At 40.6% G+C, this 23,649-nt stretch overlaps 1 protein-coding gene across 1 annotated transcript in view; it reads right to left on the bottom strand.

The window, feature by feature from the left end:
• The window catches only part of LOC128602525 (radixin), a 42,322-nt gene that overhangs the window by 2,689 nt on the left and 15,984 nt on the right, over positions 1 to 23,649 (bottom strand). Inside the window, exons 3-14 of the mRNA XM_053616395.1 lie at positions 17,150 to 17,233; positions 11,379 to 11,474; positions 10,664 to 10,786; positions 9,699 to 9,850; positions 8,903 to 8,986; positions 8,623 to 8,769; positions 7,016 to 7,112; positions 6,492 to 6,655; positions 4,383 to 4,513; positions 2,706 to 2,866; positions 2,475 to 2,567; positions 30 to 257 (exon numbers count right to left, since the gene is read on the bottom strand). Of these exons, the coding sequence (XP_053472370.1) occupies positions 30 to 257; positions 2,475 to 2,567; positions 2,706 to 2,866; positions 4,383 to 4,513; positions 6,492 to 6,655; positions 7,016 to 7,112; positions 8,623 to 8,769; positions 8,903 to 8,986; positions 9,699 to 9,850; positions 10,664 to 10,786; positions 11,379 to 11,474; positions 17,150 to 17,233 (1,560 nt within the window). The remainder of the gene's footprint in view (positions 1 to 29; positions 258 to 2,474; positions 2,568 to 2,705; positions 2,867 to 4,382; positions 4,514 to 6,491; positions 6,656 to 7,015; positions 7,113 to 8,622; positions 8,770 to 8,902; positions 8,987 to 9,698; positions 9,851 to 10,663; positions 10,787 to 11,378; positions 11,475 to 17,149; positions 17,234 to 23,649) is intronic.

Below are 23,649 nucleotides of genomic sequence, written 5' to 3'. Positions count from 1 at the left end.
AGGAACTGTATGCGCCGGGATGGACTCACTTGGAGCTGCTTCTTGACACGGTCGTTTTTCTGGGCTTCGGTGAGACGGTCTTCCTCGGTGTGTGGATACGCCACGCCGTCGTTGGAGAGCTCGGCGCTGGCCTCGGCGCTGCTCTCGTCGTGCTCATCGTGCTCGTTCTCTGCTGAGCTGCCTGCTGGTACTGCCACGGTCATCACGGTCTTCAGCTCTTCTTTGGTCTTCTCCAGATCCTCCTGAGCTGAAATAGCCTGGGGAGAACACAAGCATGGAATTATGATTAGATCAACAGACTATTATTAGATACTCTCATTACATACTTATATACACACATCATCATACTTAAGATTTTTTTTTTTTTTTTTTTTAAATTGCTTGTACAATTACCTCTACTTGTGCATTTTTCGAAAGAGAAAGGCAGCACATCCTGTTCAACACTGCTATACAAGAGCTTAATGTTTTTTAATGACCTGTTTAGAGAAATGTACTGAAACAATGGAGAAATACTGAATGCCTTACATGAGGTCTAGAGATTAGGGAATAGGAATCTAACAGGCAACGCGAGCTAGCTTAGGATTTAGCCGAGATTGGTTTATGACCATAAATGACCATAGACAAGGTCATTTTTTTGGGGGTCATATTTTTTTAGGGGGGGGGGGGGGGGTAGGAGTAGGGGCTTTCGGATTAATCAGAGTAATAAAGCCTTTCCTGCTTCCAAAGGTGTCATTTTATGTTCATGATTATAATCTTTAATACCGATGTCTCGCCGTTGTATCATCGATTTCTTTTAAAGTAACAAAAACTGCGGCGTTATTTTTTTTATTCTTCTCTTAATGTCATGTGGCATCGACGGCTATTTTCACGGTAAGATCAAGGTAGGTAAAACAGGATGCTTTGTAAAATTCTGAACAGTTTTACAACGTTCCAACAGTGCAGACAACAACAGCCAGGTAAAGTCCTTCAAATTAATATTTGATGAGAATTCTAGGGGTTTTTTTTCCCCCCTTTGGTGAAACATTTTGGAAGACTCCTATATAAGCACTTTCAGAATAAAAGCGTTGTCTAGTGTTGTCAAGAGCAGTACAGTCCGTTTAAGATGTGCTTAACGATCATTCTTGTTTTACAGGAATCACACGCTGGAGACTCTTCATCGTTCAGACTCGAGTGTCCAATACGGCGTCTCGTGTATACGGTCTGGATTCAAAAGGGAAACGAGGGAAGTGTCTTTCGTTTAGAGCAGGGTTGATTTCATGTCGTTCGTTACGCTGCGGCATTAAAAAGCAACACTGCTGCATCATACCTACATCGCCTAATGCTAATAAATAGGTTACTGCGGCTCGTCACGTCTTTTTTCAGCTCAACGGGTGGATAGTTTGACATCCGAGACACTGTTCGGCTTTATTCACGCAGGATTCAGTGTCTTCTCCATGTAACATGGAAACCGCAGAAGAGCTCCCACTAAGCATCAAGAGGAACAACTCCAATCTCTTAGGACGTGGGATCAAACACCACGGTCGATACGCAACACGCCACGTCACTTGACCTCGTATCGAACCGCTCCGCTAGGCTTTTGAAAGCACCGAGTATGATATGAAGTGACGGCGTAATTCTGTACACTTCACCGAGTGATCACAGGGAGTCGGATTCTTCTGAGATTACATTCGTCTGACCAAAACAGACAAACATACCGAGTCAAATCCAAATTAAAACCAGGAAACGTGCCTAGACTCTAAATCACAAGAAATGATGACAGAGATAAAGACCTAATACATATCTGTGAATCTAGGACACACACACAAAAACAACCTTCAGTGTATTTTAATGATGTAGCGGTTAACACTGCTTACACTACAGCACTGCTGAATTCTCAAACCTGATTGGTTAGAAGGTGCGCGATTCATATTCTATATGACGAACTCATTCAAATCACAGATTTATATCGATACGTCCGTACAGATTCGTTATCGTTTCTATAGTAACAGCTAATTCACAGGGATTTGCAACTTAATTTAATAAACTAATTTAAACAAAGAAACGTGTATAACTGGAGAATTTTCTATAAGTTCAACATTTATGGAAGGATTTCCCACTGTTAGTGCTTTATAGCGGTCGGGACGTTTTCATCCGCGGGAGAGTCAGAGGACTTTATGCTTTCCGGTTTCTCAGTTTAAAAAATAAAAATAAAAAATAAAGCTGATGAGGGAATAACTGTTTACAGCTGTAACAACGCAAGTGATATAAGGATGAACTTGTTTTACAGACATTCCACAATGAAGTGTAGCTATAAACAGATAGAAAATGCAATGTTGTTAATTAATGAATAAAATTGGTAAATTGATGAGGTACAAGAGGAATAAAATACTTCAGAATGTGTAGTGATTGGAAAATACGCACTTAGGGGTGGCACACCATCTATACTCGTGTACGTGTGTGTGTGAAGTGAGGAGAGGCGAGGCGAGGTGCATTACTTTGTGCTGCCATTCATTTGCCTCATCTTCCTTTTTTCTCTTGGCCTCCTCCAGCAGGGCGATTTTGGCGGTGAACTCACCCAGTTCTGCAGCCTGGAACACAACAGAGCAGAGCTCACACACTTAACGTGCAACACACAAGCTCTTTATAAGCTAGATTTTAGCATTCGTTGATTTTCTAAGCTACTGCCGTCACTCAAATGCCTTGACTGGATAGTACACGTGACGTACCAGTTGTTCCTGGTTCTTCATCTGATCTGCTGCTTGTTTGGCCAGCGCTGCTCGGGCCTCCTCGGCTGCCAGTTTCTCTCTCTCCAGTCTCTCAGCCTCTTCTCTTGCCCTCTGCCTTTCCTGGTCCAGTTCTAGAGCCCGACGTGTCTGTTCTTCCAGCTCTGCACACAATATGAATAAACAATCCGTTTGGAATGATCTCAATGACCAAACTCTGAAACCTGTGCAAATCAAAACCCATAAAATTTTTGGATATTTGAGTCGACCTCACAGTTACTTGCATGAATTGCATCAGGAGATGTGACACTTTCCACTGAACAGAAGCGAACGAAGTGAAAAAGATGCCATTTGGAATTTGGCCCAACTGATTTCCTATGACCACGCTTAAGAGATGTAAAAGTTTAATAACAACAAGCAATCTGGTAAATAAATAAAATAAATGAGCAAATAAAAGAAAACAAAACTAACATTATGGGGTAAAATAACATCTGACGCACAGAAAATCCTCTCCCTCCAGAGACATTAAAGCTTTCAATGCCTTCAATTTGACTACTTTCTGCTCTGCTTTTTTCGGCTCCACCCTTTCACCCCAGCTTGATTCATATCATTCCCGAGTAACCAAATTCAGCAAGCTCGCTTAGTGACAGAAATGAACGCGCCGCGCCGAACCGGACTGTACCACCTGGTGAAAAAGCACTATTAATGATCAACGAATATATTCAGAATCTATAAACTATACTCAGACTATATTCATGAATTTCCAACAGCAGTGCTTTATCAAGTGCACGATGAGATCCAGCACAGCGGTATACACTCACTGTCCATTTTATTAGGAACACCTGTACATCCGTGCAGTTATCCAATCAGCCAATCGTGAGGTAGCAGCACAATGAATAAAATAATGTAGATATGGTTCAAGTGCTTCAGTTAAGGTTCACATCAAACATCAGAATTGGGGGGGGGGGGGTTGGGGGGGGCTTGATGGGCTGGTTTGAGTATTTCGGAAATCTACAGTTAGTGGATACCTACAGTAACGTAAACAATCATCTCCGCATGCATAACACATCAAACCTTGTGGCGGATGGGCTACAACAGCAGAAGACCACGTCAGAGGCCGTTCCTGTCAGCCAAGAACAAAAACCAGAGGCACAGGCAAGAATCATGGGCACAGGCTCACCCAAACTGGACCGCTGAAGACTGGAAAAAGACCAGTTTTGATGAGCCTGTGCTCATTTTAAGCACATGATTGGCTTCTTGGATAACTGCATAAATGAGCAGGTGTACAGGTGTTCCTATTAAAGTGGATGGTGAGTGTATACATGATCTATACATTGAATTTGGGTAACCTGCTTCTCGGAGTACCTAACAAACACATACGACAGACAAGAGCACTGCGCCGTCACGTCTGAAGGTTTGTGGCGATTTTACATTTCCTATAGCAGGAGGTCAGTGTGACTGTACTTGTGCTACGATCTTAAAGATTCACTTCACTTTACTACGGTTTCATTTCTCATCGGACAGGTTCCTTCAGCTCAACTGAGCAGTGGGAAACTCCGATTTAACGCCTTATTAGACAGACTTTTTGCTCTATAAACATTGTGAATATGGGGATTGTATTCCATCATGCCCGGATGAGCACATATCACTGCAGAGGCTTCATTCATTATGCTCTTCTACCTCTCTGTGCTCTCGCCGTTTGCTCTTCAATCTGTCGCAGTCGCTCGATCAGCTCATCCTTCTCACGCTCTATTCTTTCCTTCTCCTTTTCTGCAAGCTCACGCTTCTTCTTTTCGTTTTCAAGCTGAGCCCTTAAAAAGAGAAGAAACACAAAGTGAAAATAATACTATTTAAAAAAAAAAAAAAAAAAAAAAAAAAAAAAAACCAGACAATACAGGATGGTTAGTTGTGATTCATTTCCTAAAGAGCACAAAAAATGCTTTCGGTTTAGTTTCCAAAGAATTAGCTTAATATTTTAAGTGCGTAAGGAAGTTCGACACTGCCACCTTGCGCCAGTGTTAAGAGCTGGTATATGACGCTACTTAGATTATGATTGTAATAAAACATGGGTTTTTTTGCCATCATCTAAAAATAAAAAAAAAAACAATAAAAAAAAAAGTCTATTCGCTTTTGTTACCAGTACATGAAATGTATTTTTATAACACGGCAGTAAAAAAAATTTAATATATTAACTAATATTCTGGATTTAATTAGTAAAGATGTTTTTACAGTAATGCACCAGTTCCCAATGTACACGTTATTGTGAAAGATACTGAGATCGAAACTAATTCTGAATAATAAAAATACCTAATGACTTGGAACGAGTGCATTATCCCCCCAACTTTCCTACAATATTTAAAATATAGGTTTGTGCCTTTCCTACAATATTTTCTAATGAAGTTAGCTGGTATTATTTTCCAAAATGTAAAACACCCCTAATAGTAACCTAATATAAACAACCGTGGCCCTGACCAGGCAGTTACAAAGCAGCGCCGCATGCTCCCGTTAATGAACGCAGTCTTTACTTGAGCTTCATATCTGATCGCTCTCTCACCCACATAATAAATAATACATTTGATTTGAAAGTAATGAAACGTTCCCACATGAAACGTGGCTCTTTTTCGTTGTCCGTGTCCACGAGATCCCAGTACAGATGCACAGGTATAAAGGAATACTGAACCACCTATTCGCATTTTGTAATTCTATCCGTTTACATCACATTAACTGTTCAAAGTATTTGCATTCAGTTACAGCCCTAACATAAAATCAAAGCTGACAGAAAATGGGAACGTGCTAGTTCTTGTGAAGTTGCCATTTTGAATTTCCTGTACTATAAATCTTATGATAAGGGTCTGCTAAATAAATTAAATGATAACAGTATTGTACAGCTCACGTGGGCAAACATAAAATGGATGTTGCCCTCTACTGGACAAAACAGTAATTAAACAGAAACCCATTCACCATTCCAGTTAATCTGTCTGCACATATTTGTGATGCCCAGAACCTGATTGTCAAAAACTTTATTATGTATCGAAGAAACTTTCAGATTAAAAGGCGAACTCTGTGTGGAACGCTAAACAATCTGAACACCATGGCTAAATATTCAGCAACCGCATATATCCATACTTGAATGAAAGAAGTGTATAAAAGTCACCTGATACTTAGACTTTGGCAGGGATTTCCATGATGCACTGTATCATCAAAGCTACAAAGCTGACAACTCATCAATGAGTCCATAAAACTCGACAAGAATCATTAAGCTTGATCTAATTTTCGTCAACTATCTAAATTAGGAAATGGAAAGGAAATGGCTAATACACAGATGGTATTTCTTTACAAGATTCTAGTCCTAGAAACATTAGCTCTGACAGGGGAGAGCTTTCATAGACCTTTTTATTTTGTATAGCCGCTCTTGTCTTGCAAACTCAAGACATGCCTTGCGTATTTATATAAATTTAAAAATTGTAAAAGTGCCGACCAAAACAAAACGTATAAAGATGAATGTACAAAGACATAGCCTATGCAGTTATTTCCCACTTGTCCAGGAAGCTAGTGAAGTGATAAAACAACCACTTCAAACAAACAGTCTTATTTCCAGCCGTAAACTAACCATTAATGGCTACGACGTATTAAAAAGGTCAATGCTGTTGGCGTTTAGTAATGTCAGTATCTTATAAAGACCTTGCAATTTTATGTAACTGGAACATCACCAAATTTTGTTGAACATCCCTGATTTACACAGAAAACCCAGACAAGACGAGGTGCAAGCTCAATTCCGGTTGCACGTACCTCTCCATTTGTTTCTGGTGTTTTTCCTCTCTGGCTTGGGCCTTCATCTGCTGCACCTCAATGGTATCTGGCTTTCTCCTCCTCATATAAAGCTCGTGGTTACCCATGCACAGAGCCAGGATCCGTTTATTGATCCGCAACCGTGGTGCGTAGAACACGAAATCCTGTAATTAAACAAACAGGAGTTGATTTAGCAGTGTCGGATCCGTTTAGGCAGCGTGATGGAGACTATGTACACAGCTATTAAATAATAATAATCATTTGAATGTGCTTCAATGTTGCATTTATAAACCAAATAAATCTGAATAAGACTGCTTACTTAGTCCCTTCAACTGAGTGGATCTTCTAAATGCTATTTAACACCACAATATCAAAATGTGTATGTATCAGTATAGCATGATAGCTGAATAGTTAATACATGATACAACAAATAAATACAATTCAGTGTGAAGCCCTGCCTAACCCTGTTTATTGTAAACATGTATTTACACAAATACCGATATTCCACACTTGAGGAGACTTACTGGTGCTTTCTTATCGATGGGCTTGATGACAAATTTCTTGTCGTTGAAGGAAATGTTACGGATTTCGCTCCATGGAAAGCCAATCTTTGGTGTAAGCCTGAAAAGATTGGAAAATAAGTAAATACACATGTAATCAAATTTTGTTTAACTAAGAAATAGCAAAGCAGGATATCGCTTGTCTAGCAGAGGGCAGCAGAGTGAAGCATGCTCAGGTTGAGACTCAACATAGTGATTAGCTTTGGTTTGTAATTATCCACTAATCTCATGAGCAACTTACAGTAAAGAGCATTTGTTTTGGGGGGGGGGGGGGGATATTCAACTCACTTAAGGAACACAGGTGCATGACTGGTAAATACTCCAGGCATTGCTCACCAACGTTTCATATTTCATTCAGCTTAATAGTCATGTCAATGTCATACTGCATTCTTCCATATTAAAAACCCCACCAGTGCAGAGACTTGGTGTTCTGAGATCTATCATTTCCAGGAACTATGACATGACACACGCACATCATGTTCCTGAGCAACAAGTCGTTCATTATCAACGCCCAAAAATAAAAAAACCCACTTTTTTTTGCATTTTGCTGACACACTTCTCTACATGGCACTCTCTCAGATCTCCTTTTCCTGTATGACCATCACGATGACTCATAACCACCATGCTGCTTTTAAAATGAAAGCGGAATATTTGGCCAAAGATTACAATCTTGTCTGACAAAGCGGAACTCTCGTCAAACTAAACCGTGGAGGAAGTATTAAAGAATGACTGTGTGTCCGAGACTGTTTAAAAGAGCATTACACCCGCTCGCTTGTTCCTCACATGGGAATAAGAGTCGTTAAAGTACAGCCTGTCCTTTTCTGCACTTCTGTTCCCTGACTGATCCAGCACTTCTCTTTTTCAACCAGCAGAGGACAAGACGAAACACACACCTTAAACCATGACAACCTCAAAAAAAAAAAAAAAACCACCACTGGGAATAGTAAAATCAAAACCTGAAAGGTTGGGTGTTACTGAAACCTCTATGGTTTACCACTGTTGCCAGAAGTGTGGGATGACAACTGATCTATTTTCAATACTATCTACGGAAGTCCCTCTAGTATTTCTTTGAATAAATGTATATATACACACACACTTTCTACACACACACACACACACACACACAGTACAAATAATTATATAAAAAAACACTGCTCACAATATTTAACCCCCCCCGCTCCCAAAAAAAAAAAAACATAAAATAAATAACAATAATAAAGTATTGTTCTCTCCAGGGCACGCATTTGAAAACATTAACTGTATTTTGAGCTTTGCATTTTTTAAAAAAAAAATCATTTTCACAAAGAATTTCAATTGTTTTAGACAAAAACATTTTTAATATAAATAATTAATTATAGTTATATACATTTTTAAATAATCAGATACGAACAGCATAATAGTTTGTATTTTGGGCCCTTTTTTGTTTGAATTCCTTACCAAGACATGGCAACCCTGAACGTGACCTTAACAAGCAGAATGAAACCTTGAGACAGAACTAAACCAGGTTACTAAATATAAAACATCAGCGCTTACAGTAAAAACTACGGAAAGCGCGTGGCTGCATGACTCACTTGTCTTCGTGTTCGTAAATGTTGAGACCCAGAGCATCCACTCCCAGCCACAGCTCGGTCCCCTTTTTATTCTTGATCTCAAAGTAGTTGACGCCGTACATCTCTAGATCCTGAGCGATTTTCAGATACTCCATCATGGAGTCCTCTCTGAAAGGAAAAAGCACAACCATAAGAAAATCATCGACACACAACCAACAAACATGCTGGCATGTGTAACAAAACCAGATACACTGTTAGTTATTATGTGTGTGTGTGTGTAGTGGCTGAAAACAGTAATTACCTGAGCATGCCTCTATGCTCCTCATGCCAAGTCTGTATCCTTTCCTCCCACTGTTCTTTAGTCAGTTTGTGTTGCTCTAGAACTCTGAACAGCACAACACATGTTGAACATTTAAAACCGATCGCACACTCGGTGAAACCAATGATTTAAGAAAACCGTATGTCCTGCATCAGAAATGAATTAATCTCAGATTATAAACATTTATCATCTGACACTGCTGTACACAACCCCTGTTAAGATACTTCTAACAGAAATAACTCCGAAATAAACAAAAAATAAAAGGTTTCAGCTATGAGTGAGTTAAAAAAAACTTTAACTTCAAAGAATTATGAACTGTACTGCTGTTGCTAAGGGTTTCACTTTAGCACAGATCTAGTCTTTCCTTTGACCCAGAGCACCACACAAGGTAATATTATGAGCAACTCAAATGCTTGCCTGGGCCAGGGACGTTTAATTATAGCCATCATGACACACGCGGTTATGTTTTAACGCTGCCTACTGAAGCATGAGACTGGGTTCGGCTCAGTTCACGTCTGAGGTCCGTACCTCGCTAATAGTGTGGTCGTAAACTCGTCACACACTCATTACTGTCTCTTTTGAGCGCTATAGAAGGAATATAAATGAATCTAAAGGTAAAGTGTGCGCATCAGTTACCGGTGTCGTTTAAATTCAATACATGGAAATAAGCCTCAGGAGAGGAAAATATTAAATAATAATTTTTTTTTTTTTTTTAATCGAGTCATGATACTGTACGAACAATAAGTAATGAGGAATTGGATGAACTGCTGCTTTTCACCTCTGTGGCAGAAGCCTGTCATTGGCAAGATAGCCAGGCTTGTGGATGTCCTTGTTGTAGTCGGCGTATTTGGCCTGGACGGAGTAGGACGCCAGAAGCACTGCGGTCTCAGGAGGACAATAATTCTCATCGTTCAAAATGGACTCCTTCACCTGAGAAAAGAACGCAACATGGAGCTCAGGGAACAGACTCTGCATTGCACCAGTTTACTGCAGAACAGGACGTTTTGATGGTGGATTCAGGATTCGCTTGCCACATACATACAATCTACATTGGATCTACACTCATTGGTCACTCATTTCATTAAGTAAACCCATCATATAGGTGCATTTTGTAGGTATACAGTTACTAAACTGTAGTGACAATTTATCAGCCAATGTGTCAATCAACCAAAAGGCCAGAAGACCCTTGATGACCAGATATTATTTCGCCGGTTCCCAGTACAGAAATGGCCTTAAAATAGTATTAGCATGGTGTGTGCTTAGTAATGGTATGAGTGTATCAGTCTCTGGAGTGTTTTTTTTTTTTATTTAGTCACACCTACCTTAGACAGACGGAAACTATAGCTCATGCTTGATATTTTTAGTTGTTCGCAGTAAGATTTAAAAGCACCAGAAACACACACGATGACGCTGCTTCTATGTTTGTGTCATTACTATGCAGGAGGGCTAGAGACAGCAGCTATATTTTATTTATATACAAATACACACCAAAGTGGAGTATTGCACATAGTATTATCTTATGAAATACCAAATGAATTTAAATACAAGTTTGCTGGACCTTATATAAAAAGGTCCAGCATTATATATTATATAATAATCAAAGCAAATCAGTTGGTAATACTCGACAGCAGTGCTTTTCTGATTTTATAAATGGAAAGCCTATTAGATACCGCCAAACTTACCTATTCAAATGAAATGAAACTAAAAATCTAAACAATCCTTCACAGCAAATCACCCAGTTACCTGAAGAAAGAAAAGGCGCTGTGTGATCTCCTGGATCAGCTCTTCGGAAACATCCTCTGGGAAAAACTTTGCTCTGAACTTGAACTGGAGCGGGTTCTCCTTCTTCACATCCTGCTGAGTCACCTACAAAACAAAGGCAGTCAAGTTTATAATCTACACAATAACTACACAAAATCTACTGAACTCTACCGCAGTTCTAAAATAGGACCTGAGGGAAGGATGAACGAATCCATCTGAATTATTTAGTCATCATTATTTAACCTTCTGTCCACCAGATCCTGCATTATAACCACAACGTGCCTGAACATCCCGAATCCTCCTTTATATCGTCGTAACAGTTCGATGCTGTAATGTGAACTGCGATCGTTTCAATCAAAATCATCTACCATTAAACCCTCGTTTTCTTTTAGCTTCTTTCTCTCTCTTACACACACATGCAGGCTCAGAGGAATACATGATACTCATGAGAATGCGGAGTTCACTTAACGAAAGTGTGTGCCAACATGCACACATACACTTTTCCATCTGAAGTGTTCTGCTCAAAGGATTCTTTTTACAGCTTGGCACCACAGAGCAGGAAGCCTGTTAAACTGCACATCTGAGGCTCGGGCTAACCACAAGCTAATAGGAGCTGGAGCTATGGAGCTGGCATTGGCTTTGGAAAGGAAGGAGAGGGAGGAAAAAAAAAAAAAAAAAAAAAAAAAAAACCCTTTACCTTCTTATTGAGCTTCAGCCACGTGGTGTAACCCTTACTGTCCGTGTACTGCAACCCGAAAAACCAGACTTCACGCAGCCCCACAGTCTTCACCACCTACAGACAGAGCACAGTCATTTAAAATAACATGTTTGAATCATACAAACTACACAAGTTCATATCCTCCATGCCTGGAGTGAATAAAAAGTAACTGCATTACAATTTATTTAGAATTTAACAGTAGTCCAAACGTGTGTATTGTGCAACAAAAGATTCATTGAAGAAATAAGACGCGTTCAATAAAAGCAGGATGAAAAAACCTTGCCATGAGCCCTTTGATTTCGTGCAGAGGTGCAAACATCTAGAAGTAATATGGAGAATGCAACTAAAAAAGTATGCCTAGAGAATATGCTAGAGGAGTCAGCTACAAAGGGAAATGGTGGGTTTAGCGATATTAGAGAATATATATAGCACATGTTCACAAAGTGAGCTGATACTAAATAATAGAACGTCATCTGTGAAGCTGGGGGCGGGGGGGGGGGGGGTGCGCACCCAAGCTGACAGTGTGCAATAAAAGGAAGTGTGAAGGTGAGGCCTTTGTTACCAAAAAATAAAAATAAAAAAATAAATTTAAAAAAAAAAAAAAAGGAAGAGGTGAGGGAGAAAAAAAAAACCAAACAAAACAAAAACACCACCCAAGCACAACCACAAGCATATACATAGCACTTCACTTCTACTAATGTTTCAAAAACATTCTGCAAGCAGACAGAGGGTAAGAAACTGGAAGTTTCTACTTGTAAAAGATGACAGACTGGTTTTAACAGGACACGTACACTTGATCTTGATAAACGTGACCAAACTATTTCTGGTGTCGAGTATCATTACATAAACATCATTAACCATGACTTCCACATTGCTTCCTTCAAAACGGAGAACACAAGATGAACATTTTTAAACAAGCAAAATCTGCATCCCTCAGTATTAATCGTTCACAGATGAATTAATCTTTAAATCTCTTTAGCACTGGCAATGTGGTTGAGCATTTGAAATTGGGATAAGGCGCTTTAAATAGCGATGACCCGTAATTCATGCCACTCGGTGCCATCTTGAGTATCGCACAACCTTCCTGTAAAGATCCCCATGGAAAGAATATGTCCTCCAAAAAGCATGCCAAAGTGCGCATCCAGTTTCTCTTCAGTGCATCAGTAAAAGGTCTGAATGTTTGACCTCTGCAGTGAGGAAATCCAGTGGCTGTTATGCTGCTGGGGCATTTTGCTGGCATGGTTTGGGTCCACTCGGCAGTTGCCTTCAGTCACCGGATCTCAACCCAATCGAACACCTATGGGAGACTGGGACTTTGTTAGGGCGTTTTCACACTTAACACTTGAGCCTGCATCCAGAACAGAGTCTGGCCTTCTTTGGTGGAGGGGCTCATTATCACGGCTTGTGCATCACAAATTTATTTGTTTCAAACTACGGATTGATTACACGATTTCATGTCTCTCTTGTGCACACAGGTCTGCAAAATGATGAACACTGGGTTCATACATTTATCCTTTGGAACCAACAGATAAGACATGCTACCGTGCAGGAATACCTTAAAAAAAATAGATATGGTCTCGTACAAGAATTTCACTTATCTGTGCTGGTTGGCACAAGATGTGCATTTTTTATAAGCACTCGCACCACAAAGGTGAGCAACTTACAGTGCACAAGTCTTAAGAAAGTCTGGTTCTAATCCACACAATTATGAAGTTTGAAACTGGAAGTTATGTGACAAGTTGAACCATTCACTACTTGACAAGCAAATGTCAGACCACCGTTTTCAAGAGGACCCGGGCTCAAGCAACACTCACTACACGAATCGTACTGAACCCTGAGCACTCTCAATCATCAAAAGAATACATCTTTTGAAGGAATAGTTTTCATTCCTCCAGTACAGTTCCAGAGAATTGCAGATATGCACACCGATGCTCTGGCAGCTCAAGGTGGCTCAACAAAAAACAGACTCTATTTGACTACAGACTTTCTTGGTTATCCGAAAGGCCTGATGTTTGACCAAGGATCTTGACCCTCACAAAGACAGCTGATTTGAAAAGAGCCAGTAATCAATTAAAATTCTTGTGAGGTGCTAAAGGTTATAAAACAGTTGTCGAACAATTGATTTTTCAATCCGAGTGGCCTTGGAGTCAATAGTAATGGAGCATAATGCACTGAGAGGCAGTGAAGGAAAGAGATTGAAAGCTCATTGAAAGGCTTGAAGCTGTCCTTGGCCTGATAGTTTTCTTTTTTTAAGGGGTTAAAGTAGAAAGCTCATCACTGGACACAGTGGGAAATTGTTATCTTGGGGAAAACCATTTAACTCTTGAAAAAAAATTTCAAAAGCCAAAGCATCTCAGACTGACAAATGGACAGTTGTTCACTTGTCAGTCATCCAACAAGATGTTGGCCTTAATATTGCAGAAAGTGTATACGGGCTAGCACCTCAGTGGGGGCCTATTGGGATTAATCTGTCAAAAACACAATGTGGCATATCAATGGTATGCAGACGACACCAAGTTGTATCTAATTCTGAAATGTAGTAACTCCAAACTTGCATCTCTGCTTGACTGTTTGGATGAAATAAAGGTGTGGATGGCATCCAAGTTTCCTGCAGCTTAATGAGTCAGAATGTGAAGTGGTGTTTTTTGGTCCATCAAAGTTAGCAAAACAGCTCTCTTTACATCTTGGACCTTTAACCACCAATGTTAGCACGCAGTTGAGGAACCTTGGAGGGATTTTTGATCATGAGACGAAAGCCGGACTGTTGACTGATGCGAAGAAATGCTCCAGTATCTCTCCAGTGCTGGCATCTCTGCACTGGCTTCCTGTTGATTTGAGAGTGTAATACAAGGACTTGCTAAAGGTCTCAAAAAGGTTTACACGGACTTGCTCCGGAAAATATTTCCGGCCTGTTACAATATCATCGTGCTGCTAGACCTCCAAGATCGTGTCAGACTTTCCTTTTAAATGTCCCAAAATCTTGATTGAAAACTAAAAGGAGTTTTCAATCGGCAATTATGTTGCATACAATTGTCATTCGATGCATGGAGGCTGAATAGTGAGGAGTTATGTTTTATTGTATGTGTGTATTGGTGTTTCGTAATTTTGGGAGTGTAAAGCACTTTGGTCAGCTTGTGTTTTTAAATGCGCTATAGAAATAAATGTTGATTGATTGATTATAATGACCAAAGAGCTGTAATGCTCAATTAAATCAGTACAACAGTATGAAATGAAGCATACTACTGACCACACTGCTGATACTTAAGCTGACCCTAGACTCAATTTTAACAGGTTCTTGCAAACTGAAAGTTTGCATGTTCTACAAAGCAGAACTGATCCAGAAATAATTTTCTTCTGCATACAACACCAGCGTTGTCTCTGTCCTTATATGAGATGACCTCAGCAGCCCAATCTCCCAGTAGTGGTTTGGGTCACAGACTACAGTAATATGTACATAGAGTGGTTGATTCTTCCCAGAAGGCGGGGGGGGGGGGGGGGGGGTTGTATTTGGGAACTGTACAAACCCTGGTAAAGGAAAGAAAAATAATTCTAGGTTTCCATGCTCGATAATTCAATCCAATCCAATTTCAACCGATCCATTTGATTCCACAGATGCCAATCACAGCACAGTAACCCCAGAGCTCAATATATACAGAGAAATGAAAGGAAAAAACAGTGGCTGTTCTACTGTTGGGTTCATTTTGCTGGCATGGTTTGAGTCAACTACAAAATCAGTACAAAGTAACAGCCCATATTTTATGATGAAACATTTCTCTACTGATGGGAATGATCTCTCCATTATGACCATGTTATCATCCACAGAGTGCAGACCACTCCCAGACCATGATTGCAGTCACTTTGACCATGGCATGGTTGCTGGCTGGTTTGAATATTTCAGAAACTACTGATCTCCTGGAATTTTCATGCACAACAGATACTAGAGTTCACACAGAATGGCGCAAAAAAAAACACCATCCAGTGAGCAGCAGATCTGTGGACAGAGACGCCTTGTTGAGAGAGGTCACAGGAGAGACACGTTCAAGCTGACCTAACAGGAAGACGACAGCAACTCAAACAACCACTCTTTACAATTGTGGTGAGAAGAAAAGCATCCTGGCATGTACCACACAGCGAACCTTCAGGTGAAGCCACCAGGTTCAACACCTGTCTTGCAAGAACAGGTATCGGAGGCTACAGTGGGCACAGGCTCAATTAAACTACACAGTGGAAAATTGGAGAAACATCAACCTGGTCTTTTACTAATCCGTGTTCCTATTATAGTAGCCAGTGAATGTAAATAGCTGCATTCTGTATATACACAGGATCCTATGTTTTCTCTCTCTTTATCCTCATCACTGCCAAATTTTTTTTATTTTATTTTTTTCCACAACCAGCTTACACTCACCATCTGGTGCATCCTCCTCCTGCTCCATATTCAAACAATTAATGCCAGCTGTGCAACCATTATGTATGCATTGTTCATCATTAAGAAACAACAGCTGTTTAATATGAGGATGAACAATAACAGCTTTGAAATAAATATTGTGCTGACGCATATTTAATGCTCATCTGTTCCAGTAGTGCATTATTTAACTTAATTTCTACAGGGCATATAGAATTTTGTTATGACTGGTGCATCAAATGTACCATCGACGACACACTGTCTACCTTTAACAGCAGGTCAAGCATCTGCTTCTCCTTAATTGTCCAGATCTTATTGGAAATCTTTAAAATGCTCTTCTATTAACCTTGTAGTGTCAACGTGGCGAACTAGGACCAGTTTGATCGCTGCGCTGTTACACAACTGAAATACGCAAGCCTGTGCATCATTACCGTCTCATCACGGCAGTCTGAACACTCACAGCCCAATTTTTCATTCCAATTTCTTAAGATCATCTTTTATGAGATTTCAGACTTAAACAACCATTTTTTGGTTATTGGTTTATTTAATTAAACAGATGAGGGGTTTTTTTGTTGCTGCATTGCATATTTATTCCACTTGCTTTTTAATTGGTATTTAATGCATTATACACACACAGTGCTGAGATTTCAAAGATTTCTCCAGTACAAAAGCTTTGATTGCGAAATTAGATAAGATGTTCAAATTTATACTGCCACTGACTATCCATAAATGACAGATATTAACTTTAAGATCATTATTACACCTGAATAATGCTAGAATCTTTCGTAAGCGAGGCAAAATTATTTATTTATATAAATAATATAACGTATTGAGAATTATATCGGAGAAGCCGAAAAGCAAAGGAGAAAATTTCAGTTTTCATTTTATTTTAGTCTCAGATGTAAAGATGATGCCTTTCAATCAAACTGATCTTTCCAATTCTTGATCGTAAACACTTACACAGCAGTCTAGAATGGATGAACGTGACCACATATCGGGAATTAATAAAATTACATACGCTGAAATGTGCGTACGTTTCCGTTTACTTGAAGCTTTTTAGTAGAAGCCTGCGTAAAGGAACATTTCCACTATTCAAATGAGACATTTTTTGAATGTTCCAGAGAGGGCTCATTAGGTTGGCTCATTTAGTAAAATGAAAATGAGGCCCTGGCTCTCATGAATGCAAATATCCCCACGAACCTATTCGACCAGTTTAAGTGTTCAAGTTACTCTCCATTTCCAAAAGCTGTAGAAGTTCCTGAATTCAGTTTCATTAACTGAACTAGGCTGATGTAATTGAACGCAGGATAAACGGTTTCTACTGCGGAAGTTTTAGCTCTGCACCTACCTGGTCAAAGAGCTGTTTGCCTGTGGTGTTGGGCTGGATGGCGAACTCCAGCTCGGCGTCCATCGTAGTCACCCGTACATTGATCTGAAAAACAAAAGACCAACCAGCTTTACTGAGAGCATGCAGATCTAAATCACTGGTACTGGTTAAATCGTGACGCTTTCTGAGTATTGGCATCATTGTATTGTACATACCCTTTGGCATGTCTGTTTCACCCTCAACCGACTCAAAATTCCCCAACGATAGCAAGCATGTAAAGTTACAGCTATGAAACGTCTTCCTGTCCACATAATAATATTCACTTTACATACAGTCAGTTAAACACAGTAATGTTGGTGAGGACTCTGGAGGTCACGCCGTCACACATTCCTCCCAAGTGACAAAGTTCCTCTTTCTTAATGACCATGGATTGATTAAATGTTTGGCAAAGAACAACAAAAATGTGCACAGTCAGTGTTCAGCTGAATGAGCAGCGGAACTAGAACTATTACCAAAACAAAGAAGCCTGGACAAATCTGTTTTCTCCTCGGGATTCAAGTGAATCCTGAAATTCAGCTTTTCACTTCAGAACATCTTTACTGCATGACCTACTGCTTATTTAGCAGTTATTCGTGCTCGGGTTTTCACTTTCCTACCAGCAATTTTCACAATATAAAAAAAAAAAAAAAAAAAAAAAAAAAAAAGTTAAGCCAGATGCTCGGTCACATTTTGTAAAACGTGTTGCCTGACTACAAAACTGCAAACAGAAAACAAGCACACGATTATCTTTTTTTTAGTGTGTGAACAAAAGCCAAGAGGCCTCAGTCAAAATCACCTCAAATTGCTTATACGATGGCCTAATTCAAGCAGTCCTGGACATGGACAGGGCTGTTTCATGTGTACAGATGGGGGGGAAAAAAAGAAAAAGAAAAACAGACTGAACTGGACCACTTATTTTTCGTGATGGCACGGTGGGGGAGCGGCTCCGTGTGCCATCAACACCGAGACGTCCGGTTTGCTCTCCTATTTGTTCCGGATGCTGAGAACAGCGTGTCGGCGTGAGTGTGTTGCACGTGGCATGTCCGAGTGTGTGCGCATACGAGTGTGAGTGAAACGGAAAAAAAAAAAAAAACACTGTTAAGGGTCACAATGGGTGTCTGAGAGAAAACCCCCACACGTGCAGTTTTATGCTCTCTCAGCACTCTGAAAGGGCAAGTGTGCTCGGCTTCCCAGCCTGCTCTCTTGCCGAGGTGTAGCGGATGACGGAGCTCCGTGATTGGCTATTGCTGGCCTGTGTGACCTGCTGCTTGGCCTAAGGGAGGAGGGACGACCTAGAGGGCACTCTTTATCCCCGTGTGTGTGCATGCGTGTCTCGTACGTCACAGTCTGGTGCCGAATTACAGGTGGTACGCATGTGCATGGGGTAGCTACCTCTACTGATCACTCTCCCTCTCACGCGTGCACACACTCTCGCTCACTCTGCGCACACACACACACGAAAGGTGATCCAGGGAGCCGTCCTGTTGAGATTGGGTTACCTCGGTCTCTCGTATCCATGTGCCAGGCCTTCCTTTCTCCATTCTGTTTTACTCAGTGACTCATGAAAGCTCCAGCCTTGCCATATTCAGTCGAGCACTCGCGCACACAAAGTCTTGCCACTTCTCGGTCACACTCCAGAAACTCTGGAGCTCTCTCTCTGCTTACTAAATGAAATGTTTGGGGGTTTTTTTGCCAAGATAGTGGCATTGGAAAAAAGGTGCATTACCATTTATTCCTCTATTATTATTATTATTATTATTATTATTATTACCACCACTAAACATCTAGAAGACACACAGAGCTCCTTCTCCCTGTAATCATCAGCACAAATAAAACTGAATTTACAAAAAGCTTTATATTACCCAGTATTGTAGCCTATTACAGTGAACTGACCAATCATGAATTTGTGATCCTGCTTAAAACTACAGCGGCATGTTCCTCTAGACCTTCATGTTCTTTTATCACACGCAAGCAGATTGAACACGGCTCCGTTGTGAAATGCGAGATCTGATCGCTGACCTTCAATCTTCCTCCAGTGTAGGAGTTGAAATGTGAATAATGCTCACGGCAGGAGCGCGTTGCTAATACAGAACAGAGCGGCGCCATTCTTAAAGAAAACAGGAATCTTTTTTTTTGTTTGTTTTTGGGCTTACAATTGAGATCGATTCCCAAAAGCTTTTTTTTTTTTGAGAACTCCACCTTTGTCCATCCCCTCCCCCCACACACATTTTCTCCCTGGTTTGTTCACTTGCCAAATTCTCACCCACCATCCAGCTCTCTCCTATTATACGACCAGGGAGGGTGAAGGCGAACACATGGTTTTCCCATGAAGACACATGAAGCCAGCCAACCACATCTTTTTGAACTGGGCAGCGTGACCCACTCGGGGGAAAAAAAAACAGTGTTATCTGCCCTCTTTCGCATACATGAGCGGACAGAGAGAGAGAGAGAGAGAGAGAGAGAGAGAGAGAGAGAGAGGGATCAAGAAAGACAAGGCCGTCCCCCTCACCCAGAGAACACGCTTTTTTGGTGCCGGATGTCTGAGGATTCACCAAAAAAAAAAAAAAAAAAAAAAAAAGATTGAAACTCGAGACCTCGTTGGCTTTTCCACTCGGAAGCGCCTCTAGCTATTTTAATGTCAGAAGGTCAGAAGAAAAGAAGTCCTAAAAGATCTATAAACAGCAATACGTCATAAGCTGCATGTGCATTACTACACTTTTATGCTCGTAGGAGTGGGATAAACGCAACGGAACCAGCACGCTGTTAATCACAAACACAAGACAATCATCAGCTACAAATTCATAATGGTGACAGACCCGTGAGTGATTAGACACGCTTCCACTGGCACAGTTTAGCCAAGCTGAACTCTCTGAACACGAGTGAGTGTGTGTGCTGCTGAATGGAGCTGAATAATTGACAGCAGGAAGGAGAGAAGTGCTATCGGCCTTAAACACACACACACACACACACACACACACACACACACATTTCAGCTGCAGTTACATAAGGAGGAAGGTCATGAGTGTCAGCGAGAGCGCTACATTTAACCACCAAGGATGCACATACATGCAGAAGTTACTCATTTTAGTGGTACTGAAGCACAAAACTAAATATGTAATCACTGTCATTATACACACAGTATCTTAACCTCAAAACCCTTACGCCCGAATGGACGCCATTTCTCAGTTTTCCGCCGTTTCATGACTCAGGAAGTGTTTATCGCTCAGAATTAAGATGCAAATCATCTAAAGATTGAGCACTTTCAAACACTGTCAAAACTCCGCTTCTGTGCAATGTTCAACACTGTTGTTTTTTTTTAAATGCACTATAAAGACTTTTTCCCCCCTTACACACACACAGGAAGTTATTTCCATGTTTTATGAATGAGCAAGAGTGAGTGTACTGCTGTCAGAAGCAGAACGATCATCAAAACATCTGGAGAAAACTGGTTTGTTCAATTTAAAAATAAATAAATAAATAAATAAATAAAACCGCACACACCAGTTGATCTACAAGAATTTCCACCAGACTGACAAAAGTTTCTCTAACGCCGAGTTCCGTCCTCGTGTTCAAGGCATGGATGAACGTTTAGTTTAAGGTTTAGCTCCACCCACAAAATTCCGTAAAAAGTAAGTAGCTCACAGAGAGCTGAAAATGACAAAATGACAACTGAATGGTGAAAGAGCGACTCCGAAATATTCCAATAATGCAGCTTGACGAGTGCGGGCTGCCACACACTCGCACCTCAGACCCTTCCGCAATCTGTAGGATGCAGTTTTATGGCAAACCTAATTTGCCTTCTCTGTTAGTATTTACATATCAAATAATGTATCTGTGTAGCTGAAACAAAAACAAACAAAAATAAAAAAAAGATACGGTATGTATGAATTTTCTAGTGACTGCAATAAAGGAATCAACGAAGTTAAAATGCCTTAGGGTTTAAAAAGTTTAACAACTTCATTGTATTTATTTATTTAGATTAACTGCTATTACTTTAAAACGTAAGCACACGTTGGTGTGCCGAGAGAACAGGGCACATTTTACAACATTTACAAGCTTAAACTAAGACAAATTAGACTTCATTGTTCACAACAGATACCGTCAGTCAGCAATAACCTCCAGCTACCACACCCTCCTCACTCGGTACAAAGCAGCTGACCCTCCACACAAACACACACACACACACACACGGAAGAACAAAGTCAGAGAAGAGATGAGGGAAGAGCTTAATTGTCATTTCCGAGCCACTAGCTCCGAATGGCAGTCCCTTTGTATCAGGAGTGGCGCAGGAATCCAGCAATCAGCCGTGAAATGGCTGGCCTTTTGTATGGCTGCGAGTGGTCTCGAGCCAAAACAAGCTCAAACTCTAAGCCAAACATCTTCCAATCCAGAGCAAACGAACGGCAAACGAGTGCTGTGTTTGACCTGATCCACTCGTTCGGCTTATGCAAATCACAGGACGCAGGCTTAGCTCCGACAAGATTTCACAACAGCTACACAGTCCATACATCAATAATAATAATAATAATAATAATAATAATAATAATAATAATAATAATCTATTTAATCTCACTAAACAATTGAGGTCATTTTCAATTGTTGAAATTCTTTTAGATCAATGCATCGATCCAAACTATCCTAACTAAAAAACTCTGGTAGAAAACCATCACTACTTAAACGTTCAGTAAGTCATTGTACTAACATTGTGTTTCCATACATGTCCGACAGTTCATCTTTACTGCCCCAAAAAAATAAAAGGCTCTGATGTAATGTTTGCATGTGGGTGTGTGTTTTAACATCAGCGTACCATATAGTGTACATACACACACACACACACAGCGCTTCCTCGTCTGCGGTTTCTCTCCTCACTTAGCCATCCCATCTTAATTAAATGTGCTGCTGCCTTGTTTGTAATCCATTTACATGAGATTGGCCAAGGTGAAGTGTCAGATGGGGGTTTGGGTGGGGGTGGATTTGTACTGATTAACCCCTCAGACACGGTAACAACAAAAACAAACCCTGCTTATGAAAGACACAAACACTCAACTACTGCAGACTGCAACAACGCGAGCTAAAACCTGAGAAACCACAGGACATGAGAAGTACAAGACGCGCAGAACGCCTTTCCGCTTCTGAATTGAGAGAATCTTCTGAAATCTTAGATACGTTTAAACTATACAAAAGGTGCTGAAATGTCAGCCATCGTGAGAAAGAGGATCCAGTGACTAATTTGGTCTCAACGGCAGGAATCCAGGACCCCACCTACCTTGTGTGAAAAGTTCAGGCTGGTGGTGGAATGGAGTGGGGAGTGGGGAATGCTGCAATGGCATGCACTGGGCCCATTAATTCCAGTTCAGCATTGTTTTCAACACCACAGCCAGAGTACTGTTGATGACCACGCTCATCCCTCACGGGCCACAATTTACCCACCTTTTAATGGCTACATCTAGCATGCAAAGGCACCATGTCACAAAGTACAAGTCGTCTCAATCTGGGATGTGACAGAACGGAATATTCGAGCATGAAGGAGCAGCACTTATGTGATGCAAATTATGTAACGTCAACATGAATCTCCAAGCATCGTTTCCAACCTCATGTGGAATCCATGCCACAAAGAATTACAACTGTTCTGAGGCCAAACGTATTTGCATGACTCGGTATTAGCATGTATATACACACAATACAGTACCCTAATAAGCGTGTGTATAACAAATATTGTTAATATGTGTAATATTTAATCAATAAAGAGATCAAAAATTCACTGTTATATTGGTAAAGCAAACCATAAATATTAAATTCCTGCTATGACATCCCCCTCCACCCCGCTCCAATCTACTCTACTTTCATTCCTTCCAGACAGGATGTTGACCCAGACCTCCAGTTCGACACTGGCCTTTTACACTCCACTCGACGAAGTGCAAACAAAAAACAGGCACACGCGCTGCCACATGACGGCCCTCTCTCCCTGTGAGGTCTAACAGGTCATAAATACCCCCTGAGGGCGAGCACAGCATCGCTGAGCGCCTTCTGCTCGTCCTGTGGAACCCTCGCTGCCCCCGGAGCAGTTAGAGAGAGAGAGAAGGTTTTACAGAGCAACGAAATATGAAAAAAAGAGTCACACAAAAATTAGTCAGTCAACTGAGAGAAAGAACTCGGTGGTACAAACGGAAAAGGAATTTTAAAATCTGCCTCAATTTAGCTGAAAATGAATCCAGTGTAGTAGAGAGAAAATCTTAGTAGGAAGGGGAAAAATTTAATTTATTTGTTTATTTTAAGTTGAGAAGTATAGGCTAGAGAAGTGGTTATTTAAAATCCTCAAGTCAACATCACAGAGTCCCTCAAAAATTTCACGATTTTAGAAATGAGCGCAAAATCAAGCAAACGCCGCAATATTTGGAGGACTATTTTCAATTCAATTTTTTCAAATTTACCGCAGATTTTGCAAGGATTCGGGCCGAGACACGTCACGTGACATCATCGTG

This window comes from Ictalurus furcatus, chromosome 26 (assembly GCF_023375685.1).
Source record: "Ictalurus furcatus strain D&B chromosome 26, Billie_1.0, whole genome shotgun sequence".
Lineage (NCBI taxonomy): Eukaryota > Metazoa > Chordata > Actinopteri > Siluriformes > Ictaluridae > Ictalurus > Ictalurus furcatus.
This window is presented reverse-complemented; position numbering and strand designations above follow the sequence as displayed.